General features: G+C 39.4%; 1 protein-coding gene across 3 annotated transcripts in view; it reads right to left on the bottom strand.

The window, feature by feature from the left end:
* Window positions 1-10738: 10738 nt before the first annotated feature.
* Window positions 10739-21710, bottom strand: part of PGAP1 (post-GPI attachment to proteins inositol deacylase 1) — a 51280-nt gene continuing 40308 nt past the window's right edge. Inside the window, exon 27 of one of the 3 annotated variants that reach the window (XM_081938999.1) lies at window positions 10739-11060. In XM_081938999.1, coding sequence (XP_081795125.1) covers window positions 11042-11060 — 19 coding nt within the window. In that variant the 3' untranslated portion in view covers window positions 10739-11041. Of the gene's footprint in view, window positions 11061-12676; window positions 21579-21710 lie in introns of those variants that run through there. The other 2 variants (XM_081938998.1, XM_081938997.1) reach the window with 2 other exon arrangements.

A 21710-nucleotide genomic window follows, 5' to 3' on the forward strand; every position in this document is an offset into this window, starting at 1 on the left:
TCTGAGACGAAGCCTGGGAGAGGGGTTCTAAATGAATTTCATTCCTGGAATAATATATTATAGCTCTGGACATGAACCAAATTCAGAACGGGAACTGATCCTGATTTAACACATAATTTGGGGGTCATTTATAAGGAAAACAATGTACCTTGATCCATCTTTTTCAGCTTCTGAGATAGTTTCTAAAGGGGTTTTTCTTTTCTTCATTATCTGTAAATGCAGAATCAACCGGTTCCGTGTAAAAAGAAACTGGGTTTGATTTGTCATTGTTCACTGGGAAGGTATTTGGGAACTTTCCAAGTGCAAACTCTCTCAGAAAGGTAAACCATAAAAGTTCTGAAACACTATATGAAATTTACGATTTTAGAAGAAGGAAATGGTAACATTCAAGCACTATTTTTGTTTTTGCTGACTCATAACTTTCACACAATACAGTATGTACAAGAAACACTTGTTTTGTTTATAAATGTGCACATGTATTATTTCCAAATACTGGATAGTCAGTCACAGATTGAGAGTGTATCTACAGAAGACAAATACATTTTATTTCCATCCACACATTGGGTTTTATCACAAATTAATAAAGTAATTGAATAAAAGAATCGCAATTAAAATTGCATCTTACTTAGAATAGCCATTAATTAACTGCTTGTTACTTAATATGTTCTAAGATTATTTCAGGTCATTTGCCACTTCTCATCAAGCAACTGTTATATATTAATTAAAGAAAAATATGGTAAAATAAATGTCATATTTAACACCCAAATTGTGATTCTGTACTAGCATAGATGAATTGAAAATTACATATAGTATACCTATAGATAAATGCACACAAGCAAACACAAGTTAAGACCAATCTTTATCAAACAAGCTTATTCTGGATGTCCTGGAATTCTCAAACACCCCAAACCATTGTGTCTTTAAGAATGAGAAATTGGTGGTTGTAATCCCAATCCATCTGGAGCATACCATATTGAGAAAAACTGATTGTTCCAAAGTTTTATTTACTAGATCTCTGTTCCTGGGATTATCCAAAGATTTCCATACTTCCTCTAGCTTTAATGGAGAGACCCTGAGGCAATTCTGTTGCCATGAGGATGGTACACTCAACCAAGATCAACAGCTTCCACATGCCAGAAAGATTGGCAGACTGTGGGCAAGTAACAACAGCTCAAAAGATTCTATGCATGAATGATCAGGACACATTTGAAGCAATTATTTAAGCTGGTTCATGAATTTATATAATTTGTCTCAAGCAATAATTAAAAGAAACTCTGTACCGCAATATTCATTTGTAAGCAAATGAATATTAGTAGTGTTAGATACTTGTTCTAACTACAGTGGTTTCCACCAAGGTCCTCTGTTCTGGTGGGAACAGAGGTTTAATCCTATTGGTTGAAGGGTCTGACAGCTCCCTATAAAAGGGCTGCTGTCAGACTCAACCTTCTCTGGATTGTTCTCACTTCCTGTACTTAATAAAGAGCTGTTATTACCGTTAAGCCTGTATGTGCCTGTCCATTACCCAATCTAACAAGTAGCATAGTTCAACTCTTAACTTGCTTGTTCAGGCTTTTGTTCTTAAATTACCCATGCTATCCATAAACTGAGTAGGATGAATGATTCAGAAAAAAATGTGAGGAACCTCCAGATGTACAAATCTATTGTTTAAAAATAGCCTCTTAGAAATAAAGCTTACCAGTAAGTATTGGCTTTCCCTTCTCTGTTCAGCAGCTTACAAAGTCTCAAGATAAGTCATATTTCCTGCTTATAGTTTTAGAAAAAATAACGGTCAGTAATTGATAGTGACTTGCAAGTAGGGTTTCAAAAGGCAGTAACAGATGTGTATACACCTTCCTATACTTACTGACTATTATCCAAAGTGCCCTGAAATAGTGATTGAGCTCAAAATGATGAAACACTACTGCCTCATCCATTATATCATTGAATAAAAATCTCTTACATAAAAGAATAAGGGTAAGACATTCTGGTTTTTAACGTCAAATACGGCTTTTTTGCAGCTGAATCTTCTGACAAAGTTTTGAACTTCAAATCCCAGACTTCGTTCACAATCAGTGTAGTGACCATAATGATTTGGCTAGAAGTTTTTTGTGTACCTTCACAGCCATTATCCATTTTTCATCTGAAAATTTGAAATACCATTTTTAAGCATGAAATTCCACCCCAAATCAAGTCCCCTCGAGGGTTTCTCAATTTGGGCTCAAAAAAAATTGGCCTCCAAAGCACCCATTTTTCTGACAGCAGGCTCAGAGGTTTTCCTCCTCTGGGTGCAAAAAGCTTGATTTTTACAAACAGCAAGAAATACCATTTCTTGATGGTGCTGTCATTAACCAGCACAAGGGAATCAGTGTTCAAATAACCAAATTTAAATTGACCATATTAAGATACGTAGGAAAGGTACATACAAAGAATTTTGGCTAAAAGACAACGGTAAATGAAAAATGCTAAAATGCTTGCTCAGCTTACACATGTGCAACAAAAGAGGAAAGGGATTAAAATTAGCAATCCAGGTAGTATAACTTTAAAATAGCAACATAAGATGCAAATACAAAAAAATCATAGATAAAATATTCTAATTTTCCATAAGGGATTGAGAATTATAAACATATATGTATTTACAGACCTCTGTCAAACCTGAGAATATGCAGATAGTCCTTGATTTACAACTCTTTAATAACTATTCAAAGTTATGACAGTACTGAAAAATTAACTTACAATCACACTTACAAACATTGCAGTGTCACATGATCAAAATTCAGGCAGTTGGCAACCAGCTTGTATTTATAACAATTGCAGCATCCTAGAGACACATGATTGCCATTTGTAACTTCCCCATGGGACTTCCAGCTAACCAAAATCCACCTGGGAAGTCAGATTCACTTAAAGACAGCATGATTCACTTCACGACTGTGACAATAGGTTGCAAAATCAGGCGCAATTCATGATTAATGACCCTGATCACTTAGAAATTTTCTGTTACGGATTGCACCAGTAGAGGCTAAACCAATTTTGTTGTATACATGATGTACAATGACAATAAAGGCTGTTGTTGTCTTTGTCATTGTTGTCTTCATCATCACCCATCCCAATTGTGGCCATAAATCAAGGGCTAGTATGTTATAATAATTGACATGAGATATGCACACCAAAGCATAAAAAAGGTAAAAATTAACCAATGGCTAATGCTTAGTCTAAGCCATTTCTGAATACCCATAATCATGCAGATTCAGTTATTCTTAATTATTCTTTGCCTGATTTTTCATATCACTATGCAAAACCTTGTGTATCATTTTAGGGTTAATGTCAGAAAGTGCTTATACTGTGGTGAAACCCGTTCTGCTGACCAGGAGTGAGGTAATTAGAGCATTCCAAAGTTTTGTATTACATTCCTGTAATGGAGAGGGTATCTTTTTCTTTCTTCCAGTCAGAACTACTGGAGGGGGAGCATTACTTCAAGCTAAGGTAAAGGCCCTTCTCTGGTTTGGGATGTTAAGCTGTGTGAGATAGCTGGTGCCAGAGAGCATCTCATACTATCTGCTCTGGGAAGCTGAGTGGTACCACCATTATCTGTTTGGTGTTTTATGTCAAACAAATGCTGCTTAAATATGCCCTTGCTTGCTCATAGTCCAGAGACAGCAATTAAGTGGGATAGAGTTCTAGGAGAGCTTGTTGTAAACCTGTTTCCACTCACTTTGAAATCTGCCCTCTAGTCAGTGGCACTAAGCCTATAGGGAAAAGTGTCAGTTTCAACAGTAGCATAGCAGAGTTTGTCACATTCCAGTCTCATCATTCCAGCCTCCATGCGTAGTACAGCATTGGGGACACAGCAAGAGACTTGGAAAATTGGGGAGTGATCAAGTAAGTAAGTAAATCTTTATTACGATCAAAGACCAGCAATACACATTAGTTTTTACAATATGTTAAAAAGTACTGACATTAAGATATAATTAAAAAGTATTGACGTTAAAAGTGGAAAATAGCATACATGTTCTCAGATTGTTCGGGTCACTCCCTGGTTGCAACGCTGTTTAGTATAGGAGTAAATACCATGGTCCAAAGATTGTTAGAGATATGTCCAGATAATTGGTACAAGATGACAACTATACTAATAATAATAATAATATATTTATTTATTTCTTAGCCGCACCCTCTCCCGAAGGACTCGGGGCGGCGTACAACGAAACATACGAAATAAATATGTAAACAAAACAAACATATAACAAAGACATACACTGAAACATACACAAGGAGGAGGTCGATTGATAAAACAATTAAAATACAGTATTTAAAACCCCTAGAAATTAAATATAATTAAAATACCCAGTTAAAAACCCGTCAGGAGCGATATGGTTAGATCAGAGTTGAGCCAGGCCAGCTGCTTGAAATAGGTGGGTCTTCAGCTTAATACGGAAGGAGCGGAGGTCAGAGGTATTCCTAATATCCGGAGGGAGGTCATTCCACAGGGCTGGGCCCGCCACAGAGAAGGCTCTACTCCTAGGCGCCGCCCCACGACATTGTCTAGCGGACGGCACCTGGAGGAGCCCCTCTCTGTGCGAGCGAATTGGTCGCAGGGATGTATGGGGCAGAATACGATCCCGCAAGTAACTAGGTCCTAAGCCATGGAGCGCTTTAAAGATAGTTATCAAAACCTTGAAACGCACCCGATAGACCACAGGAAGCCAGTGCAGCTCGCGCAGGAACGGTGTCACATGGGAGTACCTAGTACTCCCCATAATCACCCGCGCGGCTGCGTTCTGGACCAACTGCAGCCTCCGGGTGCATTTCAAGGGAAGCCCCATGTAGAGAGCGTTACAGTAGTCCAAGCGAGACGTCACCAGCGCATGAGTGACTGTGCGCAAGGCATCCCGGTCCAGTAGGGGGCGCAATTGGCGCACCAGGCGAACCTGGTGGAACGCCCCCCTTGCCACGGCTGTCACATGGTCATCCATGGACAGCCGGGCATCCAGGAGGACGCCCAAATTGCGCGCCCGCTCCACGGGGGCAAGATGAATGCCCCCAATGGCCAATGATGGGATTAATTGGCTGAACCGAGGGGCTGGTACCCACAGCCACTCCGTCTTGGAAGGGTTGAGCTTGAGTCGGTTGTCATCCATCCAGATCCGTACGGCTTCCACACACCGGGACATCACTTCGATGGCCTCGTTGGAGTGGTTCGGGGTGGAAAAGTACAGCTGAGTATCATCAGCGTACAGATGGTATCCCACCCCGAAACCACGGATGATCTCACCCAGCGGCTTCATATATGTGTTGAACAGGAGTGGCGAGAGGACCGACCCCTGTGGCACCCCACAAGTAAGGGGGCGTAGGGTCGACCTCTCCTCCCCTGCCAACACACGCTGCGTCCGGCCAGAAAGGTAGGAGCCGAACCACCGCAAAACGGTGCCCCGGACCCCCAACCCCTCCAGCCGGCGCAGCAGGATACCATGGTCGATGGTATCAAAAGCCGCCGAGAGGTCTAATAGGACCAGGATAGAGGAACAACCTCTGTCTCTGGCCCTCCAGAGATCATCCACCAACGCGACCAAGGCCGTCTCCGTGCAGTGACCGGGGCGGAAGCCGGACTGGCGCGGGTCTAGATAATCATTTTCCTCCAGATGCCGTGGAAACTGGTAGGCCACCACACTCTCTACAACCTTCGCCAAAAAGGGAAGGTTGGAGACAGGACGATAATTGGCCAGCTCCAAAGGATCCAGGGAAGGCTTCTTGAGCAAGGGTCTCACCACCGCCTCTTTCAAGGCGGCCGGGAGAGACCCCTCGCTCAGCGAGGCGTTCACTAGGTCCAGGAGCCAGTCTCGTGTAACCTCCCAGGATGCCAGTACAAGCCAGGAGGGGCACGGGTCCAATAAACATGTGGTGGGTCGCAGTCGTCCACGCATTCTGTCCAAATCCTCGATGGCAACCAAGTCAAACTCCTCCCAGGTCGATTCCTCAAGACTCGCCACGGACGTCTCCATTGGACCACTAACAGGGACCCAATCCTTCCGAATTTGAGCGATTTTATCCTGCAGATATTTCCCAAATTCCTCTGCTCTACCCTGTAGAGGGGCCTCCCGCGGCCTCTGAAACAAGAGGGAGCGGGACACCCGAAACAGGGCGGCAGGGCGGTTCTCTGCGGATGCAATGAGAGTGGCACAATATTGGCGTTTGGCCACTCTCAATGCCACAAGGTACGTCCTTAAATGGGCTCGTGCCTGTGTTCGATCAAGTTCGGAACGAGAGGATCTCCAACGACTCTCTAGACGTCTCTTGCGGCATTTCATCACCCTCAGCTCCTCGGTAAACCAAGGGGCCAGGGTGGATCGTTGCCGCTGGAGAGGCCGCAAAGGCGCCACCCGGTTCAAGGCCCCGGAAGTCGCATTATTCCACACGACCACCAGGTCCTCTACCCGGGGGCGGGTCAAGGTTACAGGAGGTGGCCCAAGCTCCGTCTGGAACCTATCTGGTTCCATCAGGCGCCTGGGGCGGAACCATCTAGTGCTTTCCGGTTCCGCCTCCCCGCAGCGGGAGGTAGCACCAGGGAAGTCAAGACGAAGGAGTGAGTGATCTGACCATGACAGGGGAGTGATGGTTAAGTCCCCTCCTCCCAGATCACTCAACCACTGGCCAGAGACAAAAACGAGGTCCAGAGTGTGTCCTCCCTCGTGTGTCGGGCCCTGAATCATTTGAGTCAGGTCCATGGCTGTCATGGAAGCCATGAACTCCCGAACCCCCTCTGATGCTTCTCCCATCGATGGCAGGTTAAAATCCCCCATCACCAAAAGTTTGGGGGTCTCAACCGCCACCGATGCGATCAGCTCGAGGAGTTCAGGCAGGGCCGCTGATGTATAGCGAGGAGCCAGGTATACTATCAGCAGGCCCAACTGTCTCCCAGGGCCCCATTTCACAACAAGGGATTCACATCCGGACGTCTGTGGCACAGTAGACTCCCTCGGCTCTAAGTCCTCCCGAATAATTACTGCCACCCCACCGCCCCTTCCCTGGGCCCGGGGCTGATGAAATGCTCGGTAGCCTGGTGGGCACATTTCCACGAGGGGAAGACCTCCCTCGTGGCCCAACCAGGTCTCCGTTATTCCCGCGAGGTCCGGCTCCCCCTCTAAAATTAGATCATGAATGAGGGGGGCCTTGTTAACAACGGACCTCGCATTGCATAACAACAGCCTCAGGCCCTGGGTAGCCAATTTTTTTCTTATGGACATTGCAGCAGCACAGAACTTTGCCACTGCATATGTAGTAACCAGTTAGTGTCCTGGAGGAGAAAGCCTAGATAAAAATTGTCTGCCCTCCCTGGCAATCTCTCTAATAAGGGGAGAATATGTGCAGCTCTACAAGCTCTGTATAGCTCGCAGTGTAATAGAACATGTGAATTATCTTCCATTTCTCCTTTACCACATATAAACCCGTTCTGCTATAGGTGTTCTCTTATACCTGCCGTGGAGAAGTGCTGAAGGAAGAATGTTAAATCTGGCTCTGAAGAAAGCTATTCTTTGTTTTGGGAAGATCAGGTCATTTAGATATCTTGCCCGTTCCCACACACCCTGTTTGATTCTGTCCCTACTGTGGAGAGACAACCTATTTAGTTCTTCTTGAAACTCCATGTCCTTCATTCTATTAATTACTGCTTGCTTTGCTTGATCAAAGCCTAGGGACATTAAGAATAATGGTGAGAGCCCATAAGAGCCCAGTTTGTGATCAATTGCCTGTTTCCAGGGGGAGGAGAAATTGTCAGTCAACACTAGTGGGGACAGTCTCTCTGGAAAGAAATGCATTTTAAGCCAATGAATGATCTTCATCTTCCAGGCTCTTACCTGAATTTGAGGCATGCCTGTCTCAATTCTTAACTGGACATTTGGAGTTCCATTGGATGCAGCTAAGATGGCTTGCAGGAATTTGGTTTGTATGGTTTCTAGCAAGTCTTTCTTTGCAAAGATCCCTGTTTGTGGCCCATATAGAACTTGTGCCAATGTTTTGGCCTCAAAAAGTTTTAAGGCAGCAGGTACTAACTGACCTCCACCTGTATAAAAGAAATGTTTAATTGCATTTGAGGACCTATTGGCTACTTGCAATGTTTGATCCAGGTGTGCCTTCCATGTCCCTTGCGAGTGGAAAACCACCCCAAGGTATCTAAATGTTCTAACCTGTTCCAAACTATGTCCTTCTATTTTCCAGGAGTATTGGCTTAGTCTTTTAGCAAAAACTAAAATTTGTGATTTATCAAAGTTAAGGATCAACTTGTTTTGCCTGCAATAGCCGAGAGTTGCCCTTATTGCTCTCTTCAATCCTACAGGGTTTTGTGAAATGATAGCGGCATCATCAGCATATAAGAGAATTGGCAGTTTGCGTTGGGAGGTTAGGAGGATGGAAATCAGGGGATTAATATAGAAGTTAAAGAGGGAGGGGAAGAGGATGCAACCCTGCCGTACCCCTTTTTGCACCCTTACTGAGCCGGTTAAACTCCCTTGGGGATTGCACCTCACTTTCAAGGTGGAATTGGCATACAACTTTTGTATGAGGAAGAGAAGGCGTTTATCGATAGTGGTGTATTTTAATTTCTTCCAGAGGGTACTCCTGGATATTGAATCAAAGGCCTGCTTAAAATCAAGGAAGGCCACAAAAAGAGAGGATTTCTTTTTATCTATGTATTTTTGTACTAAATGGTGGAGTACCAAAATGTGATCCACCGTAGATCTTCCTTCTCTAAAACCGGCTTGTTTGTCTTTGATTATCCCCCCTGAGATTAGCCAATCTTGAAGTTTATAATTTAGGTGTTTGGCATAGAGTTTACTAATAACATTTGTCAGACTAATGGGTCTATAATTGCCTGGGTCATTTCTATTACCTTTTTTTATAAATTGGTATGATAATTGCTACTCCCCAATCTCTAGCATATGGCCTGTTTTATCTATAAATGTAAACAGTGATGCTAAAAGTGGAGCCCACCAACTGGCGTTCATTTTGATTATTTCTGGCAGGACATTATCAGCCCCAGGTGCCTTATTAGCCTTTAGGGCTCCGAACAACCTGGATATCTCTTCTGGTGTAACAGGAGGCCAGTAAGGAGTTTGGTCCAAACTAGCTTGGCTCTCCTTGGTTACAGTCAGGATCTGTATAAAGCTCCCTAAGTGATCAAAAGTTGAGTGCCATAGTATAATTGAGCTAGGGACTTGGCCTCAAAGAGCTTTGTGGCTGCCTGTAAATATTGATGACTTCTGGAGTGAAGAAATTTTAAAATGGCTGCTGCATTCCTATGTGCATTTTGTGACGCCTAGATAGAAGGGGTATTTTTATTTCCATTAACCTGGAAGATTTCTCACAGGTATCAAAAATATTCTACTTTTTCTATGGCATGATTGTTAATAGCAGTGTAGTAATATCACTCTCTGCTAGTTGGGTGGATGGAAGTATGGGTTCTCAGGCCTATCAATCGCATTATGTATATAAAGATTAAATAAGAGAGGTGTCAACATGCAGGCTGGTTTTACAACCTTGGTAATTGAAAAGGTGCTATCTAATATCCTTCATAGGTGCATCTTTTTCATGCAATGCACTTTGATACAACAATCAGCAATGGTGGTATTATACGGGTAGTCCTCAACTTACAAGCACAACTGAGCCCAACATTTTTGTTGCTAAGTGAAACATTTATTAAGTGAGTTTTGCCCTATTTTACGACCTTTCTTGCTACAGCTGTTAAGTAATCACTAGTTAAGTGAATCTAGCTTCCCACTGACTTTGCTTGTCAGAAGATCGCAGATGACCACAAGACCCGGGATGCTGCAACCATCATAAATAAGAGTCAGTTGCCAAGCATCTGAATTTTTATCATGTGACCATGGGCATTGTAACTTCAAATAGTCACTAAATGAACTGTTGCAAATCGAGGATTACCTGTACGCCTTGTTCTATAGCTTAATCCAAGATACAGAGTCAAATGCTGTTTCAAGATTAACAAAAGTTGCCTAAAGAGAAGCAGTAGAGCTGGTCGAGTTATGAATGTAATGGAGCCTGCCCATTCTGTACCTAGAACAAAATAACTCCCTGCTTTCACCCACACATTCACTATTTTAATGCGTGGGCAAATCCAATTCATTAAGTGCACGAGGTATCTTGAGGTGGGGAAGACCAGGGCCCAGGGGTCAGCCTAATGATGGAATAGGCCTCCAAGGCCTCCCCAACCTACTAAGATACCTCATGCTTTCCCCTCGCTGCCATGCCGGACTCACTTACCTTGCAAAGATCTGTCTCCTCTCTGCTTTGAGGGAGAGGAGAGGAAATGGAAACTCCTGGATGCATTGTTTGTGCTGCCTGTCCCCTACTCCTCCTTCCCTCCTTCCTCCCCCACTCCTTTCTGCATTACCCGGACACTTTTTGCACAAACGAAGCCCTGACGGAGCTTTGTCTGAGTGCAAATAGAGCCTTTGAAAATCGAAGGATTCACTGTTTTGAAACACCCCATAGATGCCCGTTCTGAACCCCCCCCCCCCTACGCCTGTGAATAAACCAGAACACAGGCTTGGCTGTTTGCCACTGTTTAATTACTGAGATAACGAATCCTTTGGCTGAGGGCCTAGACAACTCACGTTCAATAGAGTAGCTCTGCAGCAACCCAGATAATTCAAATGAAGCAACACAGATAGTCCAAATGAACAGACACGGCTAGAATACAGAGATAGATTTTCTTAACTACTAATTTGAGCGGTTGTTTCCTGCAAATGTCCCCTCCCAATGCCTCACCTATAATCTCTCTTGGGAGGGGCCAATCCACAACCACCTGTGCTTAATCATCTTCTGTGAGTCTGCCTACGGAGTTGCTGCTTCCGTTTCTCAGCCCTTCTCAATCTAACATCAGGGACAAACTGCCTTTGATCCTCCCCACTGCTCCATGCCTCAGGCGCCTCCTGGTGGCCAACCAGCCTCTCTGGTCCCTGCTCTGAGTCTGAACCCTGTACAGGGGCCTCCACATCGTCCAGGGCAGACTTATATGGTTTCTCGTTATCCGAGTCCATCAACAGCTCAATCGGATCCTGCTGGCCCATAACAGATACCTATGAGGACTTTGAAAACAGAGGGATTCTGATTAATCCATTCTATCATACTATATTGCTTATCAGGAAAGGTATTGGTGAAAAGTATTGATGTAAACCTGATTTAGTTTCCTTATTTCCTGCTTTTAATTTCTTTTGCTTTCAGTATATGTTGTATAACACTGCTTATCCCACAATGGAATAGTTTGATGGATATATAACTGGAAATAGTTCAAAGTTGCCATTATTATTCCCTTAAAATAAAAGTAAATCCTTGAGGATGGATTTTCATTTATGTTGTGCATCAGTGGTGGGTTTCAATTTATTTTACTACCGGTTTTCTCGTGCGTGTGCACACATGGACAGAGCCTCCCACCACCGCCACTATTGGTTCTCCTGATCCGGGGCAAACTAGCAGAAACCCACCTCTGTTGTGCATATTCCGATTGTGATAAGTTAGGTACATTTAAAACTATTTAATTGCTGTCACACCTACTGAACAATATTAAAGCAGTGTGATTTTGGCCTCAAAATCTTTAAAGGAGCATCTCTCTTTTCATGGGTAATAAATGTAGACACATAAATACCAAACAGGATAATTATGTTTAATTAAAACAAGGACATGCGTCATTGGAGAGTGCTAATCTACCATATGATTTTCTACTCATACAGAGGAAGAGGTGCTTGTAGCAAAATCACATGTATCTGCCAGATGATATGCCAAATTAATTTTAATAGAAATAATTTTCTACAAAAAGGGAGAATATATATCATTTCATTTTTACTGTTCACATCAGTCAACAAAATTAAGTACTCTCCTCCCATAGACAGCTCATAGAAAAATATGAAATAAAAACTCTCCAGTTCGAAAAATATTCCTTTCATCACCCATCATTTTTTGGAAAATAGCACACAGTAAATTAGTACTATTAAGCTTAGCTCTCCCACTCCCCCAAAGATAAAATTGAGATTGATTTAATGGATTTGACCATGGAGTTTTCTGAACAACAATCTGGAATGGCTTGCTGCTCATCTTTGCTCCTTCACTCTTGTTAGCTGTATTTTTTTTCAATCATTTCTGTTGGTCAATTAACAATCCAAATAATTTCAAGCTAAAATCCTTACTATTTTTTCCTATATTAATGTTTGTAATACAACATATTCAGTGGTGGGATTCAATTTTTTCTTTACTACAGGTTCTGTGGGCGTGGCTAGGTGGATGTGGCTAGGTGGTCATGTGACTAAGTGGGTGTGGCTAGGTGGCCATGTGACTGGGTGGGCATGGCTAGGTGGCCATGTGACTGGGCTGAGTGGCTACATGGTCGAAGCAAGGGAGCCAAAGTGCAGCTGCATCTATGCCGCAGTGTGATTCTAAGGCACCAGCCAAGGTGTGCAAGGCCATAAGTAGGGGCATGGCATGGCGTGCAGGCCAGAATTTTTACTACTGGTTCACCCAAATCGGCTGAATATCACCACTGAACATGTTACTGCTGAACAAAAGTAAACAAATAATTTAGCAATAAAATGCTTTTAGAGCTAGTGTTATCCATTGCTTAAAAAACTTTGTGTGAAAATTGAAGCTAGCTTTATATTGCTGAAGAACACGGTAAACATGATTTAATTTTTTTCTTTTTATTTAATACACAAAATATTAAAACTGAAAAAATACACCCAAATATTCTAACATAAAATACCTGAGCAGACTGAAGGCAAAAACACGCATCATTACATTCAAAAGCATTTGAGAAAAATAGAAATGCAGGTAACAATATTCACAGACTGCAGTAAATGGTCTCTTGAGTGGCACTTTTGCATAAATCTCATGTATTCCATGGAAAAAATACTAAGATATTCAATACTGTGATTTGTAATGGAGCTTGATGTATAAAATATTGGAAAATTATGCACACTTACAATTGACTGCTTAAGGTATTATTTGGACACATAGAAGAGTAAGCATTTTTTTGAAACAAAAGAAAGCTTTGATATCCATTCTGTGATTGCTGGCTTGATTGGAGCAAAATTGTTCTCAAGGAGCATGTGCAGCTCTCCTTTCTGCAGGATGAAATATTTTTTTCAGTCGTAGGACTCCATCTTCTTCTGGGAGATCACATGTTGGCAATAACTGGTGGAGGAGCTGAAAGTGTCCAACTAAGCATGTTTGGTACATTTAACTGCTCCCCCAAAATTTCCAGAATTTCCATAACTGTAATTCATATTTGAATTGTATAATGTATAAACCACATTCAACACAGCTAAAGAAAGCCCTATTCACCACTGTCTACAAATCTAAATCTGAGGTAAAGAACCTATCACATCAACCTTTGATTTTGCAGATCTGTAGTAGCAAACTAAAATATAAGTATAAGTTACACTGTTCAATAGTGCTTACAACCGTCAAATCCTATGTTTTATTTTCAAGTGATATCATGGTCACTTTTATTGTATAAAAAAGAAAAAGCCAACAAAACTAATCATGTTTTTTTATGAAAAAAAAGTTTTATGGTAAACTTTATTTTCACAAATGTAATTGTTTCCAGAGTAGTACATCAACACATTGCACAAACGGATATTTATAATCTAGGAATGACCAGTGCAAAAAGACTTGAGCAGAATTCTTATGCAACAGAACAGTCCTGCTCTTTCTTCTAAAAACTGTTTCTGAAATCTGCAGAATGTGCAATGTGACATTTGTAGAATGGAAGCTACAACTGAAAGAAGGGATAGGCAGACATTGGGAAGGCAAGTCCACACTTCTTTCATCCTTGCATAATCCTACAATCAAGCCAGTGATTGTCTTAAGAAGTTAATAAAAAAGTCAGATACAAAGAGAAACTAGTTATCAAAAAAAGAATTATGTGAAGAACATTACTTCCAGATGCCAAATTTCTCTAGAGAGCCATATTTTAATTTTCACATTTGAAATAGAGTTAAATTGAATAGTGTATGTTATTTAGCATGCTCGCACACTTCAGAAATGAAAATATATTCAAATGCTGACAGAAATGTGATACCCTTGAATCATTTAAGTGATGATTGATCGTAACTATCTTTGATTCAAATGTGCAATATTGCCTCAGGGAATGGAATGGCTCCATTCAGAGATCCATGCAGGCTCAAAAATATGCACAGATCTACCTATGGCAAGATTCAATAAAAAGAACGTGGTGAGAATTAGTAATCCATAAAAGGAGCAGATTTATGAGACTAATTCTATTATGTGCACTATAACATCTGTATCTACCAGTAAGTATTTGGCTATAGTAACAAGATTATTTAAAAACTGGTCTTTATATTGTTAATTAGCACCAAAAATGAATTCATCTAATAAAAATGAAAAATAACTGTTTTTAAAAACTGAAAAATACATTTAATTCAGCTAATCATCAGCTTCACAAACTTTAATCATGGATATCTCTAAAAGACAACAAATCTTATTTTAGCTTATAAGATGACCATAACCCAGTGATGGCAAACCTTTTTCTTATGGTGTGCCAAAATTGTGCGCATATGGCTGGAGGCTTTCCTAAAGCCTGGGGAGGGTGAAAATGGCCTCCACGCATGCCATAGGTTCGCCATCACGGCCCTAACCAAACCATTAAAAATCAGTCAAAACTGCTTAGCATAATACTTTGTAGAATAACTGACTTTGAATATCAAGCTTCCCCGAAATGAAGAGAAACTTGTGTAACAGGAACACTAAGATATTGGCCATTCCATCAGTACACTATTTTATAACAGAAATGCCTATTGTAATTGACACATGGTTTTAGTAAAATGAAAGTGTCAGTGAAATTAAAAGGTTCTATTGAGAAGATTAAACTCCACTGGAACTGAATGAAGAGAACTACATTTCTTTCTTCTATAGCTTTTTTGGCATTCCCCCAAATAATAGTACCCAGCATAGCACTGTGCTTGTCAACATGTCTTCCTAGCTAACGAATTTCCTCCCCAAATTACTTGTAGTCCTTTATTTTTTTTAAAGTAAGCTAACATGCTAGAAGAATGAAGACCAACCTATATTTCTAATGATGACTCTGGGCCCTATATTAGGGATGAACCTGAAAAATAAAGTAAATGTGTGTGTGTAAAATTCAGTGTTTGGTTGTCTTCTGTTATGACTGGATATGCCGACCATGGCAAACATTTAGTGGGAATGCCTGTTAACAGGCTTTGAAAATTCCAAGTATGCCCACTGGCTACAAAACACTAAGGAATTCTGTCTTCAAGTAATTAGGAACATATAATTTACAACTGTCCCTGGGACAGAATTTTTTATTTATGTATTTATTTAGTTATTAAATGTATATGCTGCCCATCTTACTAATGAGCAATAATATAACTAAAATTTATTGTAAGGAAAATTATATTTTTGGTTTGTTTTTCTACACTGCTGTTAAAATGCTTTGAAGTTTATTGTCTCCAATACCTGGAAATTCTTGGAAAATCTAATACTCCAATTCTTTGGAGTATTACAATCTAATATTTTTATCTATTTGTTATCTACGTTTTAAAACTTTTTTTAGTGGATGGAAATCCTTATACATTTGTTTTAATCAATTGCTTATTTCATTTATGATGAATCTTTTCTACATTTTTAAATTTTATTTTCAAAATGTACTTATAATTAATTATAATAAATAAATGTTTAAATGTATAGTTATAAAAACGTGAAGTAACGTCATTGTTTGATAAAGGATAGTAGTCCTTGTGGAATCCCTTCCTTTCTATGCTGTAGTATTGCAGAATTCATACAGCATTGTTTATTTAAAAGTACCCACTTCACTTTTTTCACTAAAAAAAATCCCAATCAAATCAAATTATGAAGAGGATATGAGCCTTTGTTGGTATGTATATTAAGGGCTTCAAGAGACAATCTCTCTCTCTCTTTTCTGGTGATGGAATCCTTTGCAACAGGATTTTTTGCAAATTTTTGGGAAGGAAAAGAATAGAAAATATTTTAAACAATGGAAAGGCTTAGAAAAGGTTTATAAAATCCCCAAAAAGCAAGGGGAGCAGAGGGAATTAAACATCTCTCTTCCTCTTGAACTTTAATTATATTAAGTGTAATATATCAGATTTTACCCTTTTACTATTTTTAAAATTCTCATGGCAACTTACTTTATGATAGTATGCCAATAAAGTTTGATTTAATCCAGTGGTCTACAGCAAATAGATAATTTACGTCAGGGCTGTCAAACTCATAGCCCGTGGGCTGGATACGTCACATGCTGACCACGCCCACACCCAGTTTAACGAAGGGGGGGAAGTCCCAATATGTCAAATGGCGCTGCCGTGACAACGCAAGTTTGACATCCCTGATATAGTTAGTCCTTGACTTACAACCAGTTGCTTAACAGGGCTGGGCAGTAACCAGATTCACTTAACAACTGTTTTACTAACTTAACCACTGCATGTCACTGCATGACAACAGAGGTCATAAAATGGGCAAAACTCACTTAACCAATGTTTCACTTAGCCACAAAAAAAATGAGCTCAATTGTGGTCGTATGTTGAGGATTACATGTAGCAAAATTGGGGATGGTCTCATGGTGACATGGTTAATGACTAGCCAAACATGACTTGTAATTCTGGGGTCATAAGTCAAGGACTTCCTGTAGACTATATTTTAGAAACTGAAATAGCAAATCTAGTTGCATCCCAGAGCTTATTCCGGTCACAATTTTGACTTCCTTTCATCTCTTGAAATATCATAGTCTGCACATTTTTTAAAAACTTTAAAAGTTTAATGTCATGCACAGAAAGGAGAGCTATTATTAAAATTCAGGAAGCATATCTAGATGTTCAAGTTTAATGGTCGGTACTTTGAAACAGGATTTATACTGCTGGACTTTCAAATAGTACTCATTATGAAAATATTACACCATATGCTCTTTTGTGAACAATTGTTCATGACAAGATGGAAACCACTAGAACTCTGAATTTAACTATAATGTTTTACAAGTTGGTTCACTAAAATGCCACTATTGAATAATCAAGCTACGCTTTTTTTAATGAATGAAAATATTTCAAGTATGTTTCTCACCTTAAATATTTATCACACAGATTAGCATCAAGTTTCAAAAATCTATCAAAATGAACTAAAATGTATTCTTCACCCGTTCTAAAGCACGGGTCATCTGTTCAATCATACTTCCTTGACATAAATATCCGGAAATATATTAACAATTACAAATACTTTTAATAAACATCATGTATTTCTAAAATAGTTAATATTAACGTTGATCTAGCTACATTATCTTATTTTCTAGAAAAAGGAAGCAAAAGATTAATATTGCAACTGAAGAAGGATCTCTCAGGTTACAAAATTAACTCTAAAATGTAAGCTACTTAGGGACTAAAATATTTCCTATTGTTCAGAATATATTGCAGTGGTCAGAAACATACTTTATTGCATGAACAGTAAGAGCCCATGCAGATGTTAAGAGCTATGAATTATGAAATGAATCAATTCTATCAACCGTATTGCACAAGATGAGTGTGAGATCCAATTGTGCAAACAGGTCATCCTTTGCTGTAAATTATTTCTTTGCTAGTTAATTTTTTTGGCAGCTACTCATTTGTTTACAGCAGGGGTGTCCAAACTTGGGAATTTTAAGACTTGTGGACATCAGCTTCCAGAATTCCCCAGCCCCAAAGTTCCCAAATTTGGACACCCCTGGTTTACAGGCACTAGAGATCAGAAATGGTGATTGAAAGCTTAAGGATACATCTAGCATTTCTGAATAGAGGTATTCATAAATAAATGTTTGAGGCATGTGCAGCCCACTGGCTAAGCAATATTAAAAAATCTAGCAGGTTCAAAAATCAAAGTTGCGCAATATATCAATGCTTAATGCATAATTCCAAGAGCTGAAGGACTGGAACATGCCCTCCTTTCAACTGCAACCCACCAGGCCCCTCTGAAATTTTTGAAACTCTGCTGAGTTTCTCACGTTTTTAATATAGTAGTTACATACATGGACCTAGGCATGGATATTTTGAATATGGTCCGTCCTCTTTTCTTATTATTTTTTCCAATAGTTCTCATTACTGTTTAATCCTCCATGCCAATTGCACATGTAGGAATTCAAAATAAAAAGCTAACACTTGCAGAGTTTTATTCCTAAACAGTTCTTATCTCCAAATTGGATTCTGATCCTGAAGATACACAGAAGTCAATTTGAATTTCTAGGAAAAAGCATTTTCTCAAAGGCTAATTGAGATGCGGTGGCTCGGTGGCTTCGTGAAACTGGAGATGGTCTCTGCTACAGTGGTTCAAGCCCTAGCACTGCATGGTGGGGTGAACTTCCATCACTTGCCTCAGCGTCTGCCTATCTAACAGTTTGAAAACATGTTCTATGAAAGCAGATAAACAGATACTGCTTTGGTGGGCAAATGAACTGATACTTCATGCAGGTGGTCAGATTCCTGCCAGCTCTGAACCTTCCCAGTTGTGACACCTGTTTGTGAGGTGGTTCCGGTGGAAGGAGGGGGCCTTGGATGAGGAAGAGCTGAAGGAAGAGCTGCTCATCTTTCTTTCTAGTGCAAGCCTAGCTCACTTTCCTGTGGTGCACCTGAATATGTACTACAACAGAGCTAGTAAATTGGCAGGCAAGCTGCTACTCTGCATTAGCACTGTATTTTCCTGGCTAATGTAACACTGCCATCTAATACTACTACTACTACTACTACTACTACTACTACTACTACTACTACTATTACTACTACTACTACTGATGATGTTTAATTAAGCTGTGGAAATTTAATATAGCTGCTCTTGTTGATTCCTGGAGACTGCCGAGATGAACGGGTGCCAAACCAGATCGCATGATGTGACATATCATGCAACATTTTTTGCCTTGTGGAGCCGGGGTGGGCGTGGCTGCACATGATGCATCCAACCCGCGAGCCACCAGTTTGACACCTCTGGCAAGACTCTATTAAAAAGTAGGGATGTTTTCATTTTAAAATTTCCTTAGACTACTTTCCTGAAATACCTACAGTTCTACACATAGTTGCATGCTTAACTGAAGAAAATCTCAAAGCACTCAAATTGACTTTCTTGTGAGTAGCCTGGCTACTGCTTATTTTTTTAATGGGCACTCTAAATCCAAATTAAAAGCAAAAAGAGAAGGGGATCCAAAATAGGAAAAAAAGCAAAACATTTCAGATAAAAGTGTAAAACTACTTTCAATATACAATCTAAAACTATAAATTATTAATTTATAGGCAGGTACAAAAATATGTAAAAGTATAATAAAAGTGCTATACATCCTAAGTACGCATAATTCACATAGAGTGTAAAATAGCATCCATTCACTAAGAATATTAGAGATTTCTCAATTCACCCACTTCTCATATATAGGTATGAGATCACATTCAGCAGCTTTGATTTTCTAGTAATACATAAATCCATAATAGATTGTCCAGAGCTGTCTTACAGATTCTAAAGTGTATTGGATAGCTCCTTAACTTCTAATGCTTTCAGAATAGCCGTAGAATATGATCTGGTATGCAATAAGCTACCACAATGTTAATAAATATTAGATACTATGACACACACATACCCACACCATATGCACTGCAAAATAGATAAAGTTTATACAGTAAAACAGAGCCTTTACTAAAACCTATTATGACCTTTAACAAATTGAGGTTCTCATTGGCATCTGATTAGAAGGACAAGCTTCCCAGGAGATGCCAATGCATGAATTTGAAGAGAACTTTTGTTCCCTTAGCTTCTGCTTGAGAACGCATAATTTGGCAAGTACCATTTTCCTTGCTGTAGCACTGACAAGAGACAAAAGGTCACTGCCAAAATTCTATTTAGTATACAGCTATGAGAGGCATAGAAATGCTTTCCAAGGTCAGTCTTCATTGAACGAGGTCTGAAAGTAGATTGCACTATTTTGAGCTCTGCCAGCTGTTGGCAAAAAGCCCAGTATAGCAGTAAAAAAGAAACTCGTTGCGGATGTTGTAAGTCATCCATTAAGTAGGACACAGAGTACACTGATAGCTCAGTTTAGTGCCATAAAATTAGCTGAAAATTAGATATTGGAGGACTTTTTTCCAGAGACTTACCTAAGAATATTTTAATATCCTATTAAAAATATGTCTGAATACCAAGACTGGCTTGACCTTGAAGCATTCCATGTAAAGATAGTAACATTAACACATGTGATGATTCATACATAGCACAATCTACTAAATTGTTAATATTACAGAACAATTCTATAAATATTTGTTTAATAAATTAGAAAAAAAAATGATAAACAAGAGACAAATAACTAACCAAAGGCACTTTAGGCAGGAATTATAGTGGATACAAGTAAGGAAAATATGTATTATAACTTTGTTTAGAGGAAGAATCTCTCCAGGAAGAGGAAATTAGCCATTAAGTAAAAGAGCTGCTAAGAAATACAATGAAGTTTTAAACTCATGGTGATGTGCAAAAGCAGCAAAAATGCCTTATACATTTTATTTAAAGAACCAAAATATTTGCTGCTTTTTAAATGGTTATATGTAACATTAACATAGTTCTGCCTAAAGGCAGGTCCTTTTAAAACTTCTTTGTGCACAGATAAATATTGATAACTTTGATGCCTACATTTTAGGCATCAGGCATCTAAATAATATTGGACCTAAGAGGTGCTGAATGACATTAGCAAAATGTTATTCTAATGAAATATTTCCAGGATGCATTTTTAAAATCTCTGTATATAGCTCTAGGGAGGTTTTTTGAATCGTCTTGTTTGTCTGTTTTTAACCTGGTCTTTCCAACATGGTTGGAACTATAAGAAATGTCCAGTGAAGTATCTAGAAAGGAACATATTAGAGAAATTATCATTTACACAATGCAGGGTTTCACTGCCCTTGAATAAAATGGCTTCTATGCAGAAAATACTCTATTAACGTTCCATTTCTACTGTGGTTGGATGCTTAGTTCTTCAATTCTTGAATTCAAATAACTATGCAAAGGGTTTTGGATGTATGAAGTTATTTCACAATACAAACTGATATCTTATTTACTCTAACAGTAATATTGCCAAAATAAATATGGGAGTGGTGATTCAATGAGAAAAGTACACAGAAGTATCTTGGACATGTAAACTTGCAATTTTAAAATAAGTAAGCATAAGCCATTTGCTTCAATACAAGGAACCGATGCAACCATGTTTTCCCTCAGTGTTGAGAACAAAGTGCTTACTGAGTAACAGATTTATGCATTTCTTTTAAAAATTAGTAAGTTAAAAATATTGTTTTCTTTGGGAACCTAAAGCCTTTCCATTTTCTACCATTGATAGAAGATGCAGCGTAGGTTTTCCTATATTATCTATACTTCCGCATCTATTACTGTTTTGGCCAGCTAAAGTATTTTAAACAATGCTGCACAATGAATGTAAAAAAAGAGGAATTATTACAAAGTATGGCATTTGATATAAATAAACAGGTGCAAAAACTACAGCAGCAACAGAGAAAAGAAGTGGAAAATATGCTGTAATCTTCAATAATTTACTGTAGGAAGAAAAAGAAAAAGAATAAAATAAAATTATTCAAGCAGTAAGATGTATGAGTACTTTTGCTAATCTTAGTCTTTCCTAATCTCATGTGGTATTTGATTTCAACTCCCAAGCCAACATGGTTATG

The sequence above is a fragment of the Natrix helvetica genome (genome assembly GCF_964273705.1).
Source record: "Natrix helvetica genome assembly, chromosome: 1".
NCBI classification, from domain to species: domain Eukaryota; kingdom Metazoa; phylum Chordata; class Lepidosauria; order Squamata; family Natricidae; genus Natrix; species Natrix helvetica.